This window comes from Myotis daubentonii, chromosome 1 (assembly GCF_963259705.1).
Source record: "Myotis daubentonii chromosome 1, mMyoDau2.1, whole genome shotgun sequence".
Classification (NCBI taxonomy): domain Eukaryota; kingdom Metazoa; phylum Chordata; class Mammalia; order Chiroptera; family Vespertilionidae; genus Myotis; species Myotis daubentonii.
In genome coordinates, this window is record NC_081840.1 from 46,454,537 (window position 1) to 46,474,237 (window position 19,701).

Below are 19,701 nucleotides of genomic sequence, written 5' to 3' on the forward strand. Positions count from 1 at the left end.
TAGCCTATCAATAGACTGTCATGTATTGACTTATTAGGCTGAAATGAATGTAGTCAAGCTAACTTTACCCCAGTGCTTTGCAGCAGTTGTTCATTTAAAATCCAAAACAAGAACACTAATGTACTTGATTTTGTTATTGCTTGCTGTTGCTTCACCTTTCCTTCCCTATGTTGCTCTCATGCTTCCTAATGCCTGAGCAGACTGCATCATCAGAGCGCCGAGGAGAGTGGGAAATCCAGCCCAGCCGGCAGACCAATACCTCGTACCTGACGTCTCACTTGGCTGCAGATCGCCATGGGGGATCAGTGCAGGTACTTACTGCCTTTATTGCCTTTCCCTGGCCTTCCTAGCTTGACTAGTAGAATGTTGGCTTGGTTCCTTTAGAATGGAAACTTACAGCAAGGTTGAGGGTGCTTGAATAGGTAACTGAATATCAGTGTACTGACTTTCTGCCTTTGTGGACTTTTAAGAGTCACTTGTTGAGATGATTGCTGGTTATTATCATTGACTAAGGAACGTCTATATGGTTTCCGATACTGATTTCTGCTTAAACTAGTTCTACAACTTTAATCCACTCATGATAAACCATAAAAATAAGGTCAAGGTAGAAGTTGTTTAGTGTCAAGTTGATGAAGTGTAAAGACTTGAAATGCATAAAGTTATGTATTTTGGGGGTAGAGGACTGCATATGTAGCTCATTCTATGATAATATGTGCCTTAGTGCATAACCTGAGAATGTTAATAAGTCCAAGTCAGCTGTTTCTGAGTCAGTGCCCTCGCAGTTGGGCTATTTATTTTTTCTCCTGGAATACATGCGGTCTTGGAGAATTATTTCTGACTTCATTTGGACTGTTTTGAATCTCTATTCTCTCTAGTACTTAAGAAGTACTTGTATCTCTAACTTTTCTTATGTCACTGTATTAATAATCTTAACCAAATTGTTTTTCTCATATTAAGTGACACCACCAATTGGGGCACACAAATAAACCCAGAGCTACCAAATAGAAATTCTTATAGAGGGGTAGATAAACCTTTTGCACATAGAAATGCATCTTGATAGGCTTGATTGTCTAGAATATGCTTTTACATAGAGCTGAGTCACCAAAGTTAGGACACAGGAAATTAGGAGATAGCTTTGGCCCTCTTAAATCCTCATAGGAACATTTAGGTTAAAATGATGGATTAAACACACAGATCTACTCTCACTTCTCCTGAAACACACTAACAGAATGGTAAAGCAATTTTTAAAGGCATAAATTCATCTAAAAACGGAGAAAACAGAAGAGGAGGCAACAGCAACAAAATGTTAGAAGCTGGAAGGCAGATGGGCAGTTATTAAATGGCTTAGGATTCTCAAGAAAACTGAATCCCGTGCTAGGAGAAGGGAAAGCTGAGAACCTATTTACACTGGGGAATCCCCAGAAGGCTCAGAAGTTGGCCTTCTGTAAGGGGGAGGTGGGTGTGTGGAGGGGCATGTGCTAAAATAATAAAGACTGGTTAAAAGTCAGTTTTAGAAGCCAGAGGTCCCTAGGTGCTCTTCTTCTCCCTCAGCAAAGACCAAATATGTATTCTTTTATGTTCTTCAAAGATTTATTCTTTAAAAAGGCAAATAAAAGGTCTCTGGGTTAGGGGTATGAGGCACATCTGGGGGCAGAATACCAGCCTGATAAAAAATGGAGATTAAATGAATGTATGCATACTGACTGCCTTATTTCCCCTTTGAGTCCTTCAGAATGCTGAGAGCCAGGTGTATACCTTCCAGTCAGGAGATTGAGTTGGCTCTGAGGAATCTGACCAGCCCAAAAGAAAATATCTGAGCATGTTAACAAAATGGTTTCCCTACTGAAATCGCCCAGCCAAGTCATTCTGCAGTGAGATCCATATTTTAGAAGTCCCACCCCTGTACTTAGAGTGCCAGTTAACATTGCAACCTCCCACTTTTATATATGAGCAGACAATCAAGGATTATTCGACTTCTGAGGAAAGCCTTTAATGTGATATAGACCAAAGTAAACAAAAGCAAAAAAATAAAAAATAAAAAAAAATAAATCTATATATTCCTTATTATTAATATCCTCAGAAACAGAAGATACTGCATCTGTGAAGCAAGGACAAGATGCTATGTTTAAAAGGAATATTCTCAGAGCAATAAAAAAAAAAAGAGCTCTTGGAAATTAAAAACATAATAAACAAAAAACTTAATAGTTTGGAAGATGAAGTTGTGAGGAAGTCTCCCAGAAAGTAGAGCAAAGAGACAGAGAGGTGAAAATAGTACAAAACAATAAAAGATTTAAAGAGAGTCCAGGAAGTCCAATTTCTATATAGTGGGAGTTCCCAGAGTGAGTAAAAACAGAGAAAGTGGAGGGGAGGAAATCATTAACAAAATAATTTCCCAGAATTCATAGACTTGTTTCCAGATCAAAGGGACCCACTGATTGCCCACCATAAATGGCTAACAGAACCATACCAAGGTACATCGTTGTGAAATTTCAGAACACCAAGGACAAAGAGAAAATCCTTCAAGCTTCCAGAAAGAGAAAACAGTCATATGCAGAGAAAGGATCAGTATTTAGTATAGCTTCAAATTTCTGAATGGCAGTACTGGAAACCAAAGAACGATGCCTTTAGAATTCTGAGGGGAAAATTATTTTCAACCTAGAATTCTGTACTCAGCCAAACTGTCAGTCTGGTTAGAATATAGAATAAAGATGTTTGCAGAAATCTGTGGTCTCAAAAATTTTACTTCTCATGCACCCTTTTTTATAAAGCTGCACAAGGATGTGTATTATGAAAATGAGTGAGTAGACCAAGAAAGAGGAATAAATACATGGGATCCAGGAAACAAGAGATCTAACACAGACCCAGCTGGTTTGGCTCCGTGGATAGAGTGTTGGTCTGTGGACCAAAGGGTCCCAGGTTCAATTCTGGTCAAGGGTACCTCAGTTTCAGGTTCCTCCCCTGCCTGGGCCCTGGTCAGGGCATGTGCAGGAGGGAATCAGTCAATGTGTTCTCTCACATCAATATTTCTATCTTTCCCTCTCTCTTCCACTCTCTCTAAAATCAATGGAAAAATATCCTCAGGTGGGGATTAAAAAATAAATCTATATATATAAAAGGCTCATATGTGAAGTGTCTGCTCATCTGAGCAGTCGCTATGACACACACTGGGGGCAGACGCTCAAGGCAGGAGCTGCTGTGATGCGCACTGGTCATTTACAGAGAAATGGCACTGCGGACCTGGCACCCACAAAGCAACACTCGGCTTCCCCCAAGTGGGACACAGTCACCACCACCATCCAGAGCAACAGCCCACCAAATAGCAGCCAGCACTGTTGTGACCCCATGGCACAAATTGCGGCCCCCAGCCCAGCCCAGCCTAGCCCGGAAACTGTGGACACCGGGTAATGAGTCATGTAGCAGCACTCAGCTTCCTCTCCTTAGCAACAGGCCATTTAACAATAAACGGCAGCATGGACCTGGCACCCACAAAACAACACCCAGCTTCCCCCAAGTGGGACACAGGCCCCGCCATCACCCTGGAGCAACACCCCACCAAATCGCAGCCAATGCTGCCGAGACCCCATGGCGCAAAATGCAGCCCACAGCCAGCCCAGCCCGGAAATGGAGGCTGTGGGCACTGGCTAATGACGTCACGTACCAGTGCCCAGCTGCCTCTCCCTAGCGACTAGCCTCCTTGGAGTCTCTTCAGCCCAGGAACACAACTTGCTTTATAGCCAGGTGGAAACATTTTACACTTTAACCAAATGTCTGTGAAGCGTTTTCCCATGCCTCATCTCATTTAATCCTCATGGAAGTCCTGGAGTAGGTAGATAGGAGACTCAGTGGAATCCTATTTTCTTTTCATTAGCCGGAAAATGGAGATTTAGAAAGCTTAGAAACTTGACCTGACTGAAAAGAAGTAAGAAATGGTGGACCTTGAAAATGACTTCAGGTTTTCTCACCCAGAATATAGTCAGAACACTGCTGCAGTTAGATAATTTACCCTTTGTTCTCCCTGCTTATCTGATCAATAATAATCTGCTTCATGTTGATACTTACTGCTGTGTTGCTGATAATTACCTGAAAGAGAAGTTGGGGTTCTTCACTGGGCTGGAAAAAGTTTAGCTAAATCAGAAAGCAGGTCTAATTAAGCAAGTTATTCTATATATATAAAAGGCTACGTTGACTTGTGCATGTGTGATACATATAAAGCTCTCACTGGCGCCAATCGCACATGTGTACTTTGATCTGTCATTGTCACTCATGAATTTGGTTGACACTTCTATTATAGAGAAAGGGCAAATAGCGATATTAAAATAGTTCTTCTAATTAATTTCCTTTCAATGTGCACAAATTTGTGCACCGGGCCACTAGTAAATAAATAAAAATACTTGAGATGTGTATTTCACACTTAAGTCAACATTATAAAAAAATAAAAAGAGAGAGTGATCTAACACAGAAGAGAAGGGACTCAACAGTATAATGGTAAAGTCAGGAGGTCCCAGGATAGGATAGCCCAGGGGTGGGCAAACTTTTTGACTCGAGGGCCACAATGGGTTCTTAAACTGGACCGGAGGGCTGGAACAAAAGCATGGATGGAGTGTTTGTGTGAACTAATATAAATTCAAAGTAAACATCATTACATAAAAGGGTACGGTCTTTTTTTTCAATAGTTTTATTCTTTTCAAACGGGCCGGATGCGGCCCGCGGGCCGTAGTTTGCCCACAGCTGGGATAGCCTGTCCCAGACAAGGCTTTGTGAGCAGTTTTACCAAAATGATGAATCAGCCCTAACCGACTTGGCTCAGTGGATAGAGCGCCAGTCTTTGGACTGAAGGGTCCCAGGTTCGATTCCGGCCAAGGGTACATGCCTGGGTTGCGGGCTCAATCCCCAGTGGGGGGTGTGCAGGAGGCAGCCGATCAATGATTCTCTCTCATCATTGATGTTTCTATCTCTCCTTCTCCCTTCCTCTCTGAAATAAAGAAATATATTTTTTTTAAAAATGATGAATCGACTAGGATTCTATGTCAGAATATTTTGAAAGTAAGTGTTTAGATAAATGACAGTTTGGTTAGAATTAGTGATTAACAACTAATGTATAAAATCTAAGTAAAAATAAAATTTAAAAGATAATTAACTTCAAGGAAAACAAAAAATTATATAGGAATACTTTATAGCACAGTTGCAAATAGCTTTTAATAGTCATAACGCAAACACTAACAATTGATCTAATCAAAATTATAGGATAAATTATAATAGAATAGATGGATGGAAAAAGTGAATATAATGCCAAAAATTATTAATTAAGATGCATATTGTTCAGAGATATGTAGGTAAAAAACAAGAGTTAGCTATCAAGGAAGGGGGAAAGAGACAGCTGTTTTTCCTAATGATCCTTATAGAAATAATTGATTCTTTACACAGTGTATTCATATAACTGATAAAAATAAAATAAAATGTAACTAAAAATATATATACATATATACATGATTTATCACATTTGCCAAAAAAGTTTATTAGCCTAGCCTTCTGTTGTTGAAATGTGAATTACAGCTATTTTGTAGAGTAATTTTATCAATGTTTATTAAAATCTTAAACATTGCTGAAACCGGTTTGGCTCAGTGGATAGAGCGTCGGCTTGCGGACTGAAAGGTCCCAGGTTCGATTCCGGTCAAGGGCATGTACCTGGGTTGCGGGCACATCCCCAGTAGGGAGTGTGCAGGAGGCAGCTGATCGATGTTTCTCTCTCATCGATGTTTCTAACTCTCTATCTCTCTCTCCCTTCCTCTCTGTAAAAAATCAATAAAATATATTTTTAAAAAAAAAATCTTAAACATCTACACTTTGTGATCCACTTAATCCAATTTCAGATATATATCCCTCAGGAATGCACAGATACTAAAGATACATGTTCTAGAATCTGGATCATGGCTGTTAAAAGAAATATGAGTCACTTTTATAATTTAAAATTTCCTAGTAATCACATTAAAAAAGTGAAAAGAGCCCTAGCTCAGTGGTTGGCAAACTGGCCCCTTGAGTGTGGCTCTTTCACAAAATACCACATGCGGGCGCGCACGTACAGTGCGTTTGAAACTTCGTGGCCCATGCCACAGGGCCAAAGAGCCGCATGTGGCTCGCGAGCCGTGGTTTGCCAACCACTGCCCTAGCTGGTTTGGCTTAGTGGATAGAGCATCAGCCTGAGGACTGAAGGGTCCCGGATTTGATTCCAGTCAAGGGCACATGCCAGGATTGCGGGCTCGATCCCCAGTAGGACACATGGAGGAGGCAGCCAATCAGTGATTCTTTCTCATCATTGATCTTTCCATCTCTCCTCCTCCCTTCCTCTCTGAAATCAATAAAAATATATGTATTTTTAAAAGTAAAAAGAAACATGTGAAACTAACTTTAATAATACATTTAATATCCAGTATATCTAAAATAGTTCAACATGTAGTCAATATTAAAAATATTAGAAATATTTTACCTTTTTAAAACTAAGTTTTTGAAATCTGGCATATAGTTTACTCTTATATCCAGATTAAGAACAAACATCTTAATTTGGACTAGTCACATTTTAAGTACTCAGTAGTCACATGTGACTAGTAGCTACTGTATTAGACAGTGCAACTCTAGAATGTTTTTTGCTGACTTGTTTCTAATACCAGAAAATCATGCTTAGCCTAACCTTGATGACCTGCAGATGCCATGACCTACCCAGTAGGGAGTGCAGAACTCTGAGAAGTTTGCTCTGATGAAGCACACGGACACTCCCATTCCAACTTATTTAATAGGCAGACCCCAACGGCCCCATCCTCCCAATATTTCCATAGCTGTTCCATATGTAGAGCCCCAAATTCAAGAAGACAGTATATTTTTCTCTTTCAAAAAGATGACTCTAAAGTTGTTTAAATTAAAACATATAGGAAATATCTATACATACTGTATGTGGGACCAAAGAAGAGCCTGAGACTTAAGAATGACATTTAACATTTAATCATTATTTATTTGCTCAAATCTTTATAATTTTTAATTATTTACAATTCTTGTTAAGGTCAGTATTATAGATAGGAAAACTAAGTAGAGAATTGCCAAATAGGTTAGTTGTGAGAAATAGGATTGAAATGTTGATTATCAGTTAAAGCACTTCCTTTGGTGCACAGCTCTGATTTTTTTTCACATTAATATTTCAAAAAAAATGGGAGTAATAACTCAAATTTTTTTTTAGACTCCCAAAAGAGATATTACCAATATTAAGGACTAAAGTTCAAAATAGTACTTCACCTTAGTCTCTTTCATAGATATTAAGCCCATAGATATTAATTACTTTGTTCTTGTGTGATATAGGCAGAGAAATGTGGGATTAATTTTAATAGCGATTACAGCAAATTAAATGTCAGTATTCCACATACAGAAATAAAGTTTAGCCCAGCCGGGTGTGGCTCAGCGTTTGGGCATCGACCCAGGAATCATGAGGTCACTGCTTCAATTTCCAGGTCAGGGCACATGCCGGATTGTGGGTTCAATCCCCAGTAGAGAGCATGCAGGAGGTAGCTGGTGGATGATTGTTTCTCATCATTGACATTTCTCTCTCTCCCTCTCCCTTCCTCTCTGAAACCAGTAAAAACATTTTTTTTATGTTTGGCTCAGTGGATAGAGTATCAGCCTGCGAAGCAAAGGGTGCCAGGTTCAATTCCAGGGCATATACCTCAGTTGCAGGCTCCTCACCGGCCTGGGCCCTGGTCAGGGCTCGTGCAGGAGGCAGCCAATTGATGTGTTTCTCTCATATCGATATTTTTCTCTGTCTTTCCCTTTCTCTTCCATTCTCTCTAAAAATCAATGGAAAAATATCCTCGGGTGAGGATTAAACAACAACAACAACAACAAAAAACTTTTTTTTTTTAAAGAAATAGCTTACTTAAAAAATTCAATTGAAAAAATATAAAAATGATATTGTTTAAAGTACTAATTCATTATATTCAAAAGGTTATTTATAATTTTTCAAATTGTTTTTGCTCTATATCATTGTGCTTAGCTTAGTAATTATGAAGTTGATAGTACCAATATTATTGACATAGTCTAACAGTTAAAAAGCAAGGCTCACGGAGGATACTGTGGTAGAGCTAAGCCTGAATCCAGCTCTTCGGTCACTTACACTAGTGTTTTTTCCACTGCACATATAGGCAGCAGTTCAGTGGTTTAACAAACTGTAGCTCCATCTTGAAATAATTCTGTGGATGCTCTGAGGCTCAGATTGATTCCTAAAGGGCAATTAAGTTTAAGGCTAGACAACTGGTATTAAGGTTCCCATTTGTGCCTGATTCATTTGAGACCAGGTTCTCATTGATACAGACAACTGTCTGGTCTGTAAAGTGAGGATAACCTCTCCCTTCGATTGCCTGAGGACATTGCTTGTGGGCCTTCATAGCAAGGAGAAATTGGAGAGTATGAGACATGTGAAACGCCATGAGCAAGCACCATGACCCAAAGTCACCAGGTAATTCACGGGGGTGGCGCTTATTCCCATTTTGTTCATGTTAGTAGAGGCCAAGACGTTTTACTTAACATCTTGTCTAGTTGCTGAGTTGTTCTTTAAGAAACTTACTATGGCCGTAACCGGTTTGGCTCAGTGGATGGAGCATCGGCCTGCGGACTGGGAGATCCCAGGTTCGATTCCGGTCAGGGGCATGTGCCTTGGTTGTGGGCACATCCCCAGTGGGAGGTATGCAGGAGGCGGCTGATCGATGTTTCTCTCTCATTGATGTTTCTAACTCTCTATCTCTCTCCCTCTCTGTGATAAATCAATAAAATATATTTTTTTTTAGAAAAAAGAAAGAAAAGAAACTTACTATGATTTCTCCTTTAATCTTTGTGCTCACAGAATGAATTTACAGCACTATCACTAGTGCGCAGCCACACGAAGCAAATGTAGGCTGAGGAAATGAACGGGGCAACATTAGCTTGAGGAGCTGTGGTTCTCCAGTCTGTAAACCCTCTCCTCAACCTTTGGTTTTTGCTGGTTTTCCCCCAACTTTTTATTTTGAAATTTACAGAAAAGTTGCAGGGTATAGAGGATGCAATGAGCTTGTTTATGTCCTTAACCTAGATTAACAAATGATTAAGATGTTGTCATATTTGCTTTAATTCTGTATGAAGGGTTGAAGGAGGCAAGGGAGTGTTCACTAAACGATTTAAATGTAATCATTACATTTTATCTCAGAATATTTCAACCTACATCTCCTAAGAACAGAAACATTCTCTTGTGTAACTGCTAACACCATTTTATAGCCAAGAAAATTAATAATTCCATAATATCTAATGTATAGTACATGTCACATTTCCCCCAATTGTCCCCAAAATTAATTTTACTGTGTTTCAGATTTTATTAAGGTTTGTCCATTGCATTTGGTTGTTATGCCTCTTCAGTCTCTTTGAATTTCTTGGTCTCTGAATTCTTAATCTCTTTTAATCTGTAATAGTCACAGATTTTTTTTTTTTTTAAGACATCTTTTTTGAAGAGCCCAGTCTTTTTGTCCTATAGAATGGTCCCACATTTTGGATTTGTCAGTTTGTTTCCATCATACTTAGATTCAGATAAAACTTTTTTTTTCTGCAAGAATACTACATAGATAATGTCATATAGTATTTATTATATCACTAGAGGCCCAGTGCACAGATTTGTGCACCGGTTGGGTCCCTCAGCCTAGCCTGTGGGATTGAAATCGGCTCTCCAACATCCCCTAAGGGGTCCCGGATTGCGAGTGGGTGCAGACCAGGCCAAGGGACCCCATAGGTGTACAAATTTATGCACCAGGCCTCTAGTATGCATAAGATCTTTGGTTAATCTCTTCCCGCCCTCCCCCCTCCCCCCTTCCCTCTGAGATGCATCATCTCTTCCATGTTCCCATGCCTGTGGTTTCTGCTCCTGCGTTGAGCATCTGCCCGCTGGTGGTCACTGCACATCATAGCTACTGGTTGAATGGTCGAAAGTTGGCCGGTTGCTTAGGATTTTATATATAGAGATATATACATGTCAGGAGATAAATAATATCGATGGTTCCATTAAGCAGAAATGCTAAATTGGATCCGTAGCAGAAATGTGGGGTCTCCCTTGGGTAAGTCCAAATTTAATGATGTAGGTTTCTTTAACCATACAACATTGTTTTAATTTTTTAAAAGCATGTATTATTAATGACAATAAATATTGTTGATTTAGTCATAATGATGGGCATAGACTACTAATAAGTAGTATTCACCTTGTCTGCTCTTTTTTCTTTGAATAAATACCCTAAAGACTCCAACCTCCCACCTTCCTCTTTATGACTATGTAGGAAATTTTTACGAATTAATTGCTGGTAAGGACCCCAGAGGTAGAAGTAGATAAGAATAAACATTTATAAAGGGAGAATAACAGTAATACGAATATTTATTGAGCCATTGCTATGTACCATGGCACTGGGCTAAGCACTTTCTGTGGATTGTCTACACAGTAACCCAATTAGGTAAGCAGCATTGTTTCCCCATTTTACAGATTAGGAAGCTCAGGCACAGAAAGATTGAGGATCTTGCCCCAGGAACCAAAGCAAGTAAGTGATGGAGCTAGGGTTCAAACCCAGGGCCGACTAAATCTAGAGCCCATTACTGTGCTATGCTGCCTCCATTATTGTGCACCAGGTATTATATCAGACACTGTCTTATACATTTTCTTGTATAATTCTCACATCAAACTGTAAGAAACAGTCTCAAGTAAATGAAGTTACTTACCCAAAGGCATATGATATCCGAACCGTTTATTCTATTTTGTGGTTCTCTCCCATATTTCAGCCAAGATCTTTAACAACAGAGTGGTTTGTGCAGCGGGGTCCCTTTTTCCACTTCCCAGCACCCACATAAGCAGGAATCATGTGTTGGAAATGAAACCAGGTGACAGAAGCAACTGCACAAGCAAGAGAAGCCTGATCGGGTCCACATTAACCAGATGACAGGAGAGCCTTCAGTTACAATTCGGGGACCATCAGTGAGACCTGGGATGACTCTGAACCTGAAATAAAGGTGGTTGAAATAAGACTGGTCTTCCAGGGGAACGTTTCCTTATCGTCTGCCCTCTCACCAGAGAGGACGTGGCAATCTTGTTATTTGAGTAACTTCAAACTGATGGTCAAAGCCATGAAGAAATTTTTGAAGGAAAGTGTGATTGCTTATAGTTTCTGATGCCCACTATTAATCTCCTTTGTAGAATTTTTTAACATCATCACTGAATCTATATATAATTATAGCATAATAAATTTGAGGAATAGAATTAAAGAGAGTAATATGACCTATTGCATAGGATTTTTGTAGGGATTAAATTTACACACACACACACACACACACACACACACACACACAAAATCTAGTAGAGTCCTTGACACAGAGTAGACATTCAGTATGGAAGTTATCATCATTATATGTTTACATCATTGAATTTTGTGTCCTCACATGATAAGATCTGGGAACCTTTCCTAACTTAGGACAGTTGGCCCTCAACCTAGGAAAACAAACATTCCAGACACTGCCTGACTAGTACCTAAGCAAGAGACCAGATCTCCCTTAGTGACCCTCTCTGGCACTGGCAAGAGGCTCCTATTGTCATGGTGTCTGTCACACTCTGTCTTTCTGTTTCAGGTGGTTAGCTCAACCAATGGAGAGCTGAATGTCGATGACCCCACAGGAGCCCACTCCAATGCACCAATCACAGCTCACGCTGAGGTGGAAGTAGTGGAGGAAGCTAAGTATGTTCATCTTTCAAGGGGGCTCTTGAGTCATAGATTGAAAAATCTTTTACCTGTCTCTTCCTCTCTGTGTGCTGCTCATCTCAGACTGAATTCCTCATGCTTGTGTCCATAGCTTTTTTCTTTTGACCATTTTATTTTTGCATGGTATTGTAAGGCTGCTGCTGCTGCCCTTCTTTAGTTGTGATTTCCGGAAGACAGTCATATTTCTCTAGTCCACATGAGGCAAAAGACATAGTGAACTAAAAGAATCATTATAGAAGACCTATAATAGATAGTAGTCATGAGCCTCTTGGTGCCCTGGATCTTCTTACTCCCTATAGGACACAGAAAAATCTGCTTATCTCAACCATGGGCTGTGCTGAACAGCATAAAACTTCTGGTTCTTGGCTAACCACTCTGCATATATAGTCCTGGAGCAAGGGTTTTCAGGGCCATTTTGTTTTCACTTAAATGATTCTGGATTCAGAGAGACTCAGATAAATCAGGCAAGGAAAATAGTCTCTGTACCTATAAGGGAAGGATCTTGAGAAGGAAAGGAAATCACACTAATCCCAAAAGGGTGAGGAGATTCCCCCACCTCCTTTTCTGATGCTCTTGCATGTGAATGTCTCGCCCTGTCCATACCACCAGCCCTTGGTGCTCTCTGCATGGTCTGTGTTTAAACTCTTAGAATATGGGGTAGAAGATGAAATAACTGCTGATTCTACTACAAAAGCAGCATTTCTATCACTTCTTTCCCTTCTTGCCCCATCCCAAATTCAAATCCAGGTTTAACCTTCAAGAAGACACGAGGTAGGAAGAGAGAAGTCCTTTACAAATCAGTTACTGCTGCCAAGCCTGATTTGGATGATTTTTCTTGTAAACCCTTTGAGAACATTCAGGCTACCCCAGTGTCCTGTTCAGTTATAGTGATATTGCATCCTAAGTGGTCTCTTGAGCCTCCAAGACCTGCATTCTTCTTCCTTCCAGATACACTTTGCGTGGTTGTCCCTCCTGCCCAATCCTTTACTGCCCCATCTACAGGCTTGGCTCACTTTGCTTCCAGGAGATCCTTTTCTTAAAGCAGGTCCTGAGGATTCCTACCCAGTAGATAAAAAGCAAGTGAGGATGACTTAAACTGTCTCCTGTCGAGTCCCTGCTGACTGGGGGCAGCTTCTGGTGCTCCTCTCCTGGTTTATAGAAGGGCCTGCTACATACATAGGAGGGCAAGGGACTTTCTAATGCCAGGAAGAGACTATTTTAGTAAGGAAACATGCTCCCATTTTCAGGGACTTTGGAGATGCTAATGGTATTCCCAATTTTTCAGTTTCCATGACAGAACTTTCTTCTGCTAAGTAGACAGTGTGTTTATTCCTTCCCTATGGGTTTTCAACCTTGGATGTACTTTGGAAAAATGTCTGAATCCTGGCCCTAGAGATTCTGATTTAATTTATCTGGAATATGGCCCAAGTATTAGGAATTTGTAAAGTTGAGGTGATTTGAATGTTTAGTCAGAGTTAGGATCCACTGCACTAGGTGTGGTCTGATCCAACATTGTCTGGGCTTGAAAGATGGCTGTACCCATTCCCACCCCCACCTCACTTCCAACTCACTGCCGTAGCTACTATTTTGAAGACTAGAAATTTAGCTCTGCTTTTAATAACATATTTTGAATATCAAGATAGAATGGGCTTTAATCTTATAATGTGCCCTATACAGGTTTATCTTTTGAACCCATTCATCTCATCTCATTTCAGTAAATGTATACACTAATTGTGTATGTGAGTGTGGTGTTTGTGTCCTGTATGTAAGATCGGGGGTCATTCACAAAGAGATTCCAATTTCGTGTATTCTGTTCCGGTGTAATCTAAACTCTAGGATGTAAAGAGAGTTTAATGTCTCCCCATTTAGCAAAAAGGAACCATTGTGTTTCTTTGCTACCAGTTTCAGGTTTGGGCCTTAAAGATGGGGAAACCAGAGGGGAGCAATTGTACTTAACCAAATGTCATCCAAAAGCTTATAGTTTAGGGCATTTTGTGTGCTGATTCCCCTAGTGCAGTGGTCAGCAAACTGTGGCTCGGCAAACCGCAGCTCGCGAGCCACATGTGGCTCTTTGGCCCCTTGAGTGTGGCTCTTCCACAAAATACCAGCTCTTCCACAAAATACCAACTTGTGCGCATGGGCCACAAAGTTTCAGTCACACTGTACGTGTGCGCCCGCACGTGGTATTTTGTGGAAGAGCCACACTCAAGGGGCCAAAGAGCCACATGTGGCTCGCAAGCCATGGTTTGCCAACCATAGCCCTAGTGATTTCATGAGCTATCAATCCATCTTGCCCAGTGAACTTTCAGGGCACAGCCATGTTTTTCTTCTTGGTCTTCTATTTGTGTGGAGGCGGGGGGCCAGGCCAGCAAGCCATGTGTCCACCTAATTGATCATTTTCACAGGCAAAGGTCACAGCTAGAGAAGCACAAAGTGTCCCAGACAGCCCCTCAATATAAGCAGCTGTGATGCCATTTGTCCCTGCAGCCTAGTTGTAAAAAAAAAAGAGGATATTGCCCAAATTGAGATTTAACTAGGGTACTGGGGAGACTATGTGAAACCCTCACTTCCAAGCTTTTAGTTTGGGGTTCCTTGCCCAGCTTGTTTTGTGTAAAGGAGGAGAGAAGTTAGAGGGTCTTAATTTTTGTTCCATGTACAAATAAACATCTAACGTCCCTTTTTGCTAGCTACAGGACACATGCCCTAGTTTAAGTATGATAAGAAGGGTAGTAAGGCAAGGCAGCTTTTTTGTTGACTTTTGTTACAGTAAGAATGCTGGGATTTTTGGTTATCCACTGACTTCTGCTGTAAATTAGCAAATATGGGCCTCATTTCCCCTGAAAATTAATAAGAATGAGATTTAGGCCCTTCTCTGCAGTTATACCTTCATCCAGAGCAGTGATCCACCTCACTCTGAGTCCTCTCCTAATAAAATAAAGTGTCTCTTAAGCCTGTCTCCCCTTGAGAAGAAGAGCTAACTGCTAACTGCTTTGGTCAGGCATGTTAGACTTGTAAAAGCCTCAGAATAGTTGGGAGGTTAGCTTAACAAATTGCACACTAACACTTCATGTGGGAACCATTTGGCTTGGCTTTGGTGCTCGATTGAATTCTTACAAACAGGATCATTTGCTCCGTTACCTTCCTGGAACATGCCCAGGAAAGCCCACTCTGGGGCACCCATCAACTCTCTTTCTGTTTTGTTTTACCCCTCACTGAGATCCAGCTGCCATCATGATGCTTCTATCAGGCACCTGCCCCCTCCACTCTAGTGTGGGGACCAAGTGGCCTGGGCCTACCTTGACAGAGGAAGCAACTAAACACAGACACAACATACTGCATGTTTGCATGGCTCACAGGGAGTCGCTTCTATCTCACGTCTGTGGACTAATATCTCTTTCTCTCTCTTCCTTTCTGTGTTTTTCTCTTTACACACTCTGTAGCTGCCTGAAAATGCTCAACCTGTGGTGAGTCCCTCTCTCCAGTCCACATGCTAGGGGAGTGGACCAGACTGGGCTGGATTGGCAAAGCCAAACAAAATGCCTTAAGAACACTGAATGGCTTCCATTTGCCACCTTTGCCATAACCACCCAGACTGGGGAACTAGATCCGCAAGGTGGGAACGGGGCAGGCCTGTATCTAGGAATTAATCTATTCCTTCTTTCCTTTCAAACCCATCTAATTGTTGCCTCCTCCTGTCAAAACAATATCTATCCCACAGTATTCAAAATTACTTTTTAATTGAATGAATTTTTTCTTAAATTAATACACCCAGATGTTATCATTCAGGGAGGGACAGAGGTAGGAGGACAAAGTTACTGTGTCAGTTGTTTAATATTATTCTTCACAACTCCAAGGACAATTGTTGCTGGATAATCTCATATTCTGCAGCATGGTCTCTACCTGGAAATGAACTGCTTTGGAAAAATCTGTGACTTCTCTTTTTCATTTAGCTGGTTCTTCCATTGTAGAATATGTCTCTCAAAAAAAGAGAGCTCCATGGGACGAGGTGGATATTTTGTCATTGTTATTTTGGTTTATTTTGTTTGTGTGTTTTCGTTTATTGTCCTTTTTTCCTTTTTTGTTGTCCTCTCTTCCTATAAGAGAGTATAGTGGGCCAGGGGCTGATTTGGCTAATGAGATATTGGAGCCTCTCTTTTCCAGGTTTCTCAAATGCATTCTTAGGAAGAACATGAGGTGTATAGGAAGGGAACCCCTAAAGAATCCATCCACGTTTGGTGAGGTGCATTCTTGCTATAAGACAGAGCCCCCTCCCCAGCTCTCTTCCTGGACACTGCCTGTCACCCTCCAGGTCCTCCTGAACTAGGTGGTTTCTTGCAGTCTGGAATTGTACTCTCCCACATTGTCTGCATGCATGGGACCATATTCTGTCTGGTGATAATGGCCTGCTGGCCTCTATGACTACCTTGTTTCTATTTGTCTTCTGTGACTGAGTTGAACATTGTTTTTTGAACCCTAAACCAAGTGGCCTACAGGGTTTCTCAGGGACAGGGATGTATTAAAGGTAACAACTGGATTTTATGAAGTTAGAATTTGTAGTCTCACAGCATCGAGGAGTACATTGGGCCTGTTTATTTAGCAAACATAAGTCTGTGTGATATGACTGCTATGGTCTGTTTTTCTCTGTGAGATATCAGTCATGTGATTCTGACTGCAAATATAAGGCCTACTGTATGCTCATCCAATTCAGTGCTTGGAACTCTAGGAGGTCCCAAGGCCTTCCCCAAAGAGCTTAGGTACTATCTCGCTAGAGAGATAAGACATACATACTTGAAAGGACAACTGGTTCTCCAGGGTACTTATGTCATTGTCCCTTGAGAGTCACTGTGGACAGGATGGTCAAGGAAGACCTCATGAACACTGCGGGACCTGAGCCAGCTATTAGAGCAAGGCAAGAGTGTACAAGTACAACAAGGACAAGCACGAGAAGCAGAGCAAAGGAATAGGTAGAGGGAGAAAGCAGGACATAGTAAGAGAACATACCTTTTACACAAGCCATGCCACAGCTCTCATCACCCCCTTCTGGACCAGTCACTACCTGAGCAAGAGGTGTTACCTATTCCAAAGGCAGGAGTAAGGAGGGAATACCCTAGGTCAGGGATGTGCCAGGGCTATGGCTATTGCTCAGGAGGCAGCCTTTTCTATGAGCACTTGGAGGGCTCATCGAAAAGGCAAAATAAGTGGCTCAGAGGCCTAAGGGAAGAGCACTTGGTGGCTTGTGAATATGGAAAATGGATCGACTTTCACTCCAGCATGTTTCACTCTAGCATGTTAAGATCTTCTGATTATCCAATCAAAGAAGCAACTGGAAGCAAACCCAAGACCCAAGAAGGGTTCATTCCTTGCCTTCATTCTCTTCTGATAGTAAGACATCTGTATGGTGTCCATTTGGGTTTGGTCTGGATTTGACCAAGTTTAATGGGCCCTGTTGCCAGTAGTTACCACAGAAACCAAAGAGTTGAGCAGATTGTAGGGTCTGTTTCCTTGTGGGTAGAATTATTAAAAGCTTCTGCTACTGCTTAAGCTTTTAACTGCAGTAACCAGAAAAAATTATTCTGGGGTTCTAAACCATAGCTCACACTCTCCTCCAATCAGGTGAACAGCATTGCACATCAGATTATGATACGCTTATAAACAGGCAGTTTTTATGCCTTGCCTTGGAGGAGGTAAAAGAAAAGTCCCGTCACTTGAAATGTACTAAAACAGTATTTCAAACTTTTCTTATGATGGCTTTTGCTTAAAAACACAAAATCATCACCTTAATATCCTCTAAAAGGAGTAAGAATAGAGATTGGCTTAAATGTTAGTGGTCCCTCTGAAAGTCGTGGTTAATAGGGATCAGGTAAATATATTTAAATATTGGTGTTCCCATGAGATTTAATTTGCCTTGTTTAATATTAATCTCAGGACATTCAACTTGGAAAATGTCTTTTTTCTAAAGCATATGTGTACAGAAAAAGATCATTTTCTTGAATCCTTCCTCAGGGATGTCATTGAGGACTGTTTTTGTTTTTGTTTGTTTTTTTAAATATATTTTATTGATTTCTACAGAGAGGAAGGGAGAGGGATAGAGAGTTAGAAACATCGATGAGAGAGAAACATCAATCAGCTGCTTCCTGCACACCCCCTACTGGGGATGTGCCCGCAACCAAGGTACATGCCCTTGACTGGAATCGAACCTGGGACCCTTCAGTCCGCAGGCTGACGCTCTATCCACTGAGCCAAACCGGTTAGGGCAAGGACTGTTTTAAACAATCAAAAGTGTGGCTCATTTTTATTTAAAAGAATGTATTCAGTCTCCAAATACACATGACACTTTGTTTAGTAACTGTATTCATACCTGTTAATAGTACTTTACAAATGACATTAATACTCTTAAAAAATCTTAAGACCCTCTTGAGGTGCTCTTATTTCCAAAATCCATGTTTGATTCATTCAGATATAAAACCCATTATTGTCTGTATAAATGTCTATTTTAACATTCTAAGAAATGTTCGACTTTTTAATAACTAGTCAAATGGGTATAGGAAATTACAAAGGGGTCTGGCTGAAAAGGAGAGAATCTTAGCTAAAGTGGTGAACTGGGGGTTTAGGAAGTAAGCAACAGTTCTTTATTTTTATATGAATACTAGAGGCCCGGTGCATGAAAATTCATGCACTGGAGGGGGGGGGTCCCTCAGCCTGGCCTGCCCCCTCTCACAGTCCCAGAACCCTCAGGAGCAGGAGGTGACCCGGTGATCAGGGGAAGGCAATGCCCCATCACACCTCTGCTGCTGCCACTGCCGGCAGTGCAAGCTTTGGCCGGCCCTGGTTACCTGCACCTCTGGCTGGCCCTAGGTGGCTGGGGTGCTGAGGGGACTGGGCGCCGCCATCTTGTGGCTGTGTGTGCTGCCATCTTTGTGATGGCATGGGGGTCAATTAGCATATTCCCTCTTTATTAGATAGAATTCCTGGCATTAAGCCTGGAAGGATAGGCAAGCAACTCAAAGACAGTTTTCTCAGAAAAGCTTTTCTTTCAAGGGTCCAGCAAATCTGAATTATACTTCCAAAGTTACTCTCCACCATCAGCAGGCATCTTTGACTCATTCACCACCTTCTCATTTCCCATATGTCAGCGTCCTAGAAAGGACCTATTTTGCACCAGCCATGCCACAGCCCTCATCACTCCCTTCTGGATTAGTCACTATCTGAACAAGAGGTGCTTCCTATTCCAAAGGCAGGAGTAAGGAAAGGATACTCACGCTTAGAGATGTGCCAGGGCTACGGCTGTTGCCCAGGAGGCAGCACTTGGAGGGCTCGTGAAGGAGCAGGCCCAGCCACTACCCTAAACAGGGTTGGTCCTGTAACCCACTCTGGCACAGCAGCAGCATTGTCTGGAAGCTAAATTGAAGACCTCCCACCAGATGCCCCCTGATGATCAGCTCCTGGTCTGTGGCATTGATCTTCTCCGAATGAAGAGTGCGCTATGCTAATTCCAGTCAGGATATCTGGGCTCCCAGTTATTATTAGAATCAGGGCTTCTCCTGCCTACTCCAAGTAGCTGGGTGGGAGCCGGGATGGGAATAGAGAATCCTTATTCCTTCATTGGTAACATTGCAAGATCCTCCTAGAGTTCCAAACATCATACTTTCATGGGGTTTGTTTTTCGTTTGCCTTAGTTTAGCCTCCATACCTACTGACCACTGTAGTTGCATTAAATAATTTTGTGCTCTATATCAAGGGGCAGACAGTGCAGCCTATTTTTATGCAGCCCTGAGACCCCCAGCCTTGGTTTTCCAGAAAGATGAGGCATCTGGGTTGGGTGTCCTTTTTCCAAAAATGCTTGTTTTGGCCATGCCTAGCCTGTGGCGTTTTGGTAGCTGCAGATTGAAGTAAAGCAGCTACTTGCCTT

General features: G+C 41.4%; 1 protein-coding gene across 11 annotated transcripts in view; it reads left to right on the forward strand.

Moving 5' to 3' along the window:
- The window catches only part of CSNK1G1 (casein kinase 1 gamma 1), a 162,447-nt gene that overhangs the window by 136,667 nt on the left and 6,079 nt on the right, over positions 1-19,701 (forward strand). For 6 of the 11 annotated variants that reach the window (XM_059699055.1, XM_059699018.1, XM_059699007.1 and 3 more), the window contains 2 exons: positions 201-311; positions 11,662-11,768. In XM_059699055.1, the coding sequence (XP_059555038.1) occupies positions 201-311; positions 11,662-11,768 (218 nt within the window). Of the gene's footprint in view, positions 1-200; positions 312-10,528; positions 10,584-10,821; positions 11,050-11,661; positions 11,769-19,701 lie in introns of those variants that run through there. The other 5 variants (XR_009453118.1, XR_009453117.1, XR_009453119.1 and 2 more) reach the window with 5 other exon arrangements.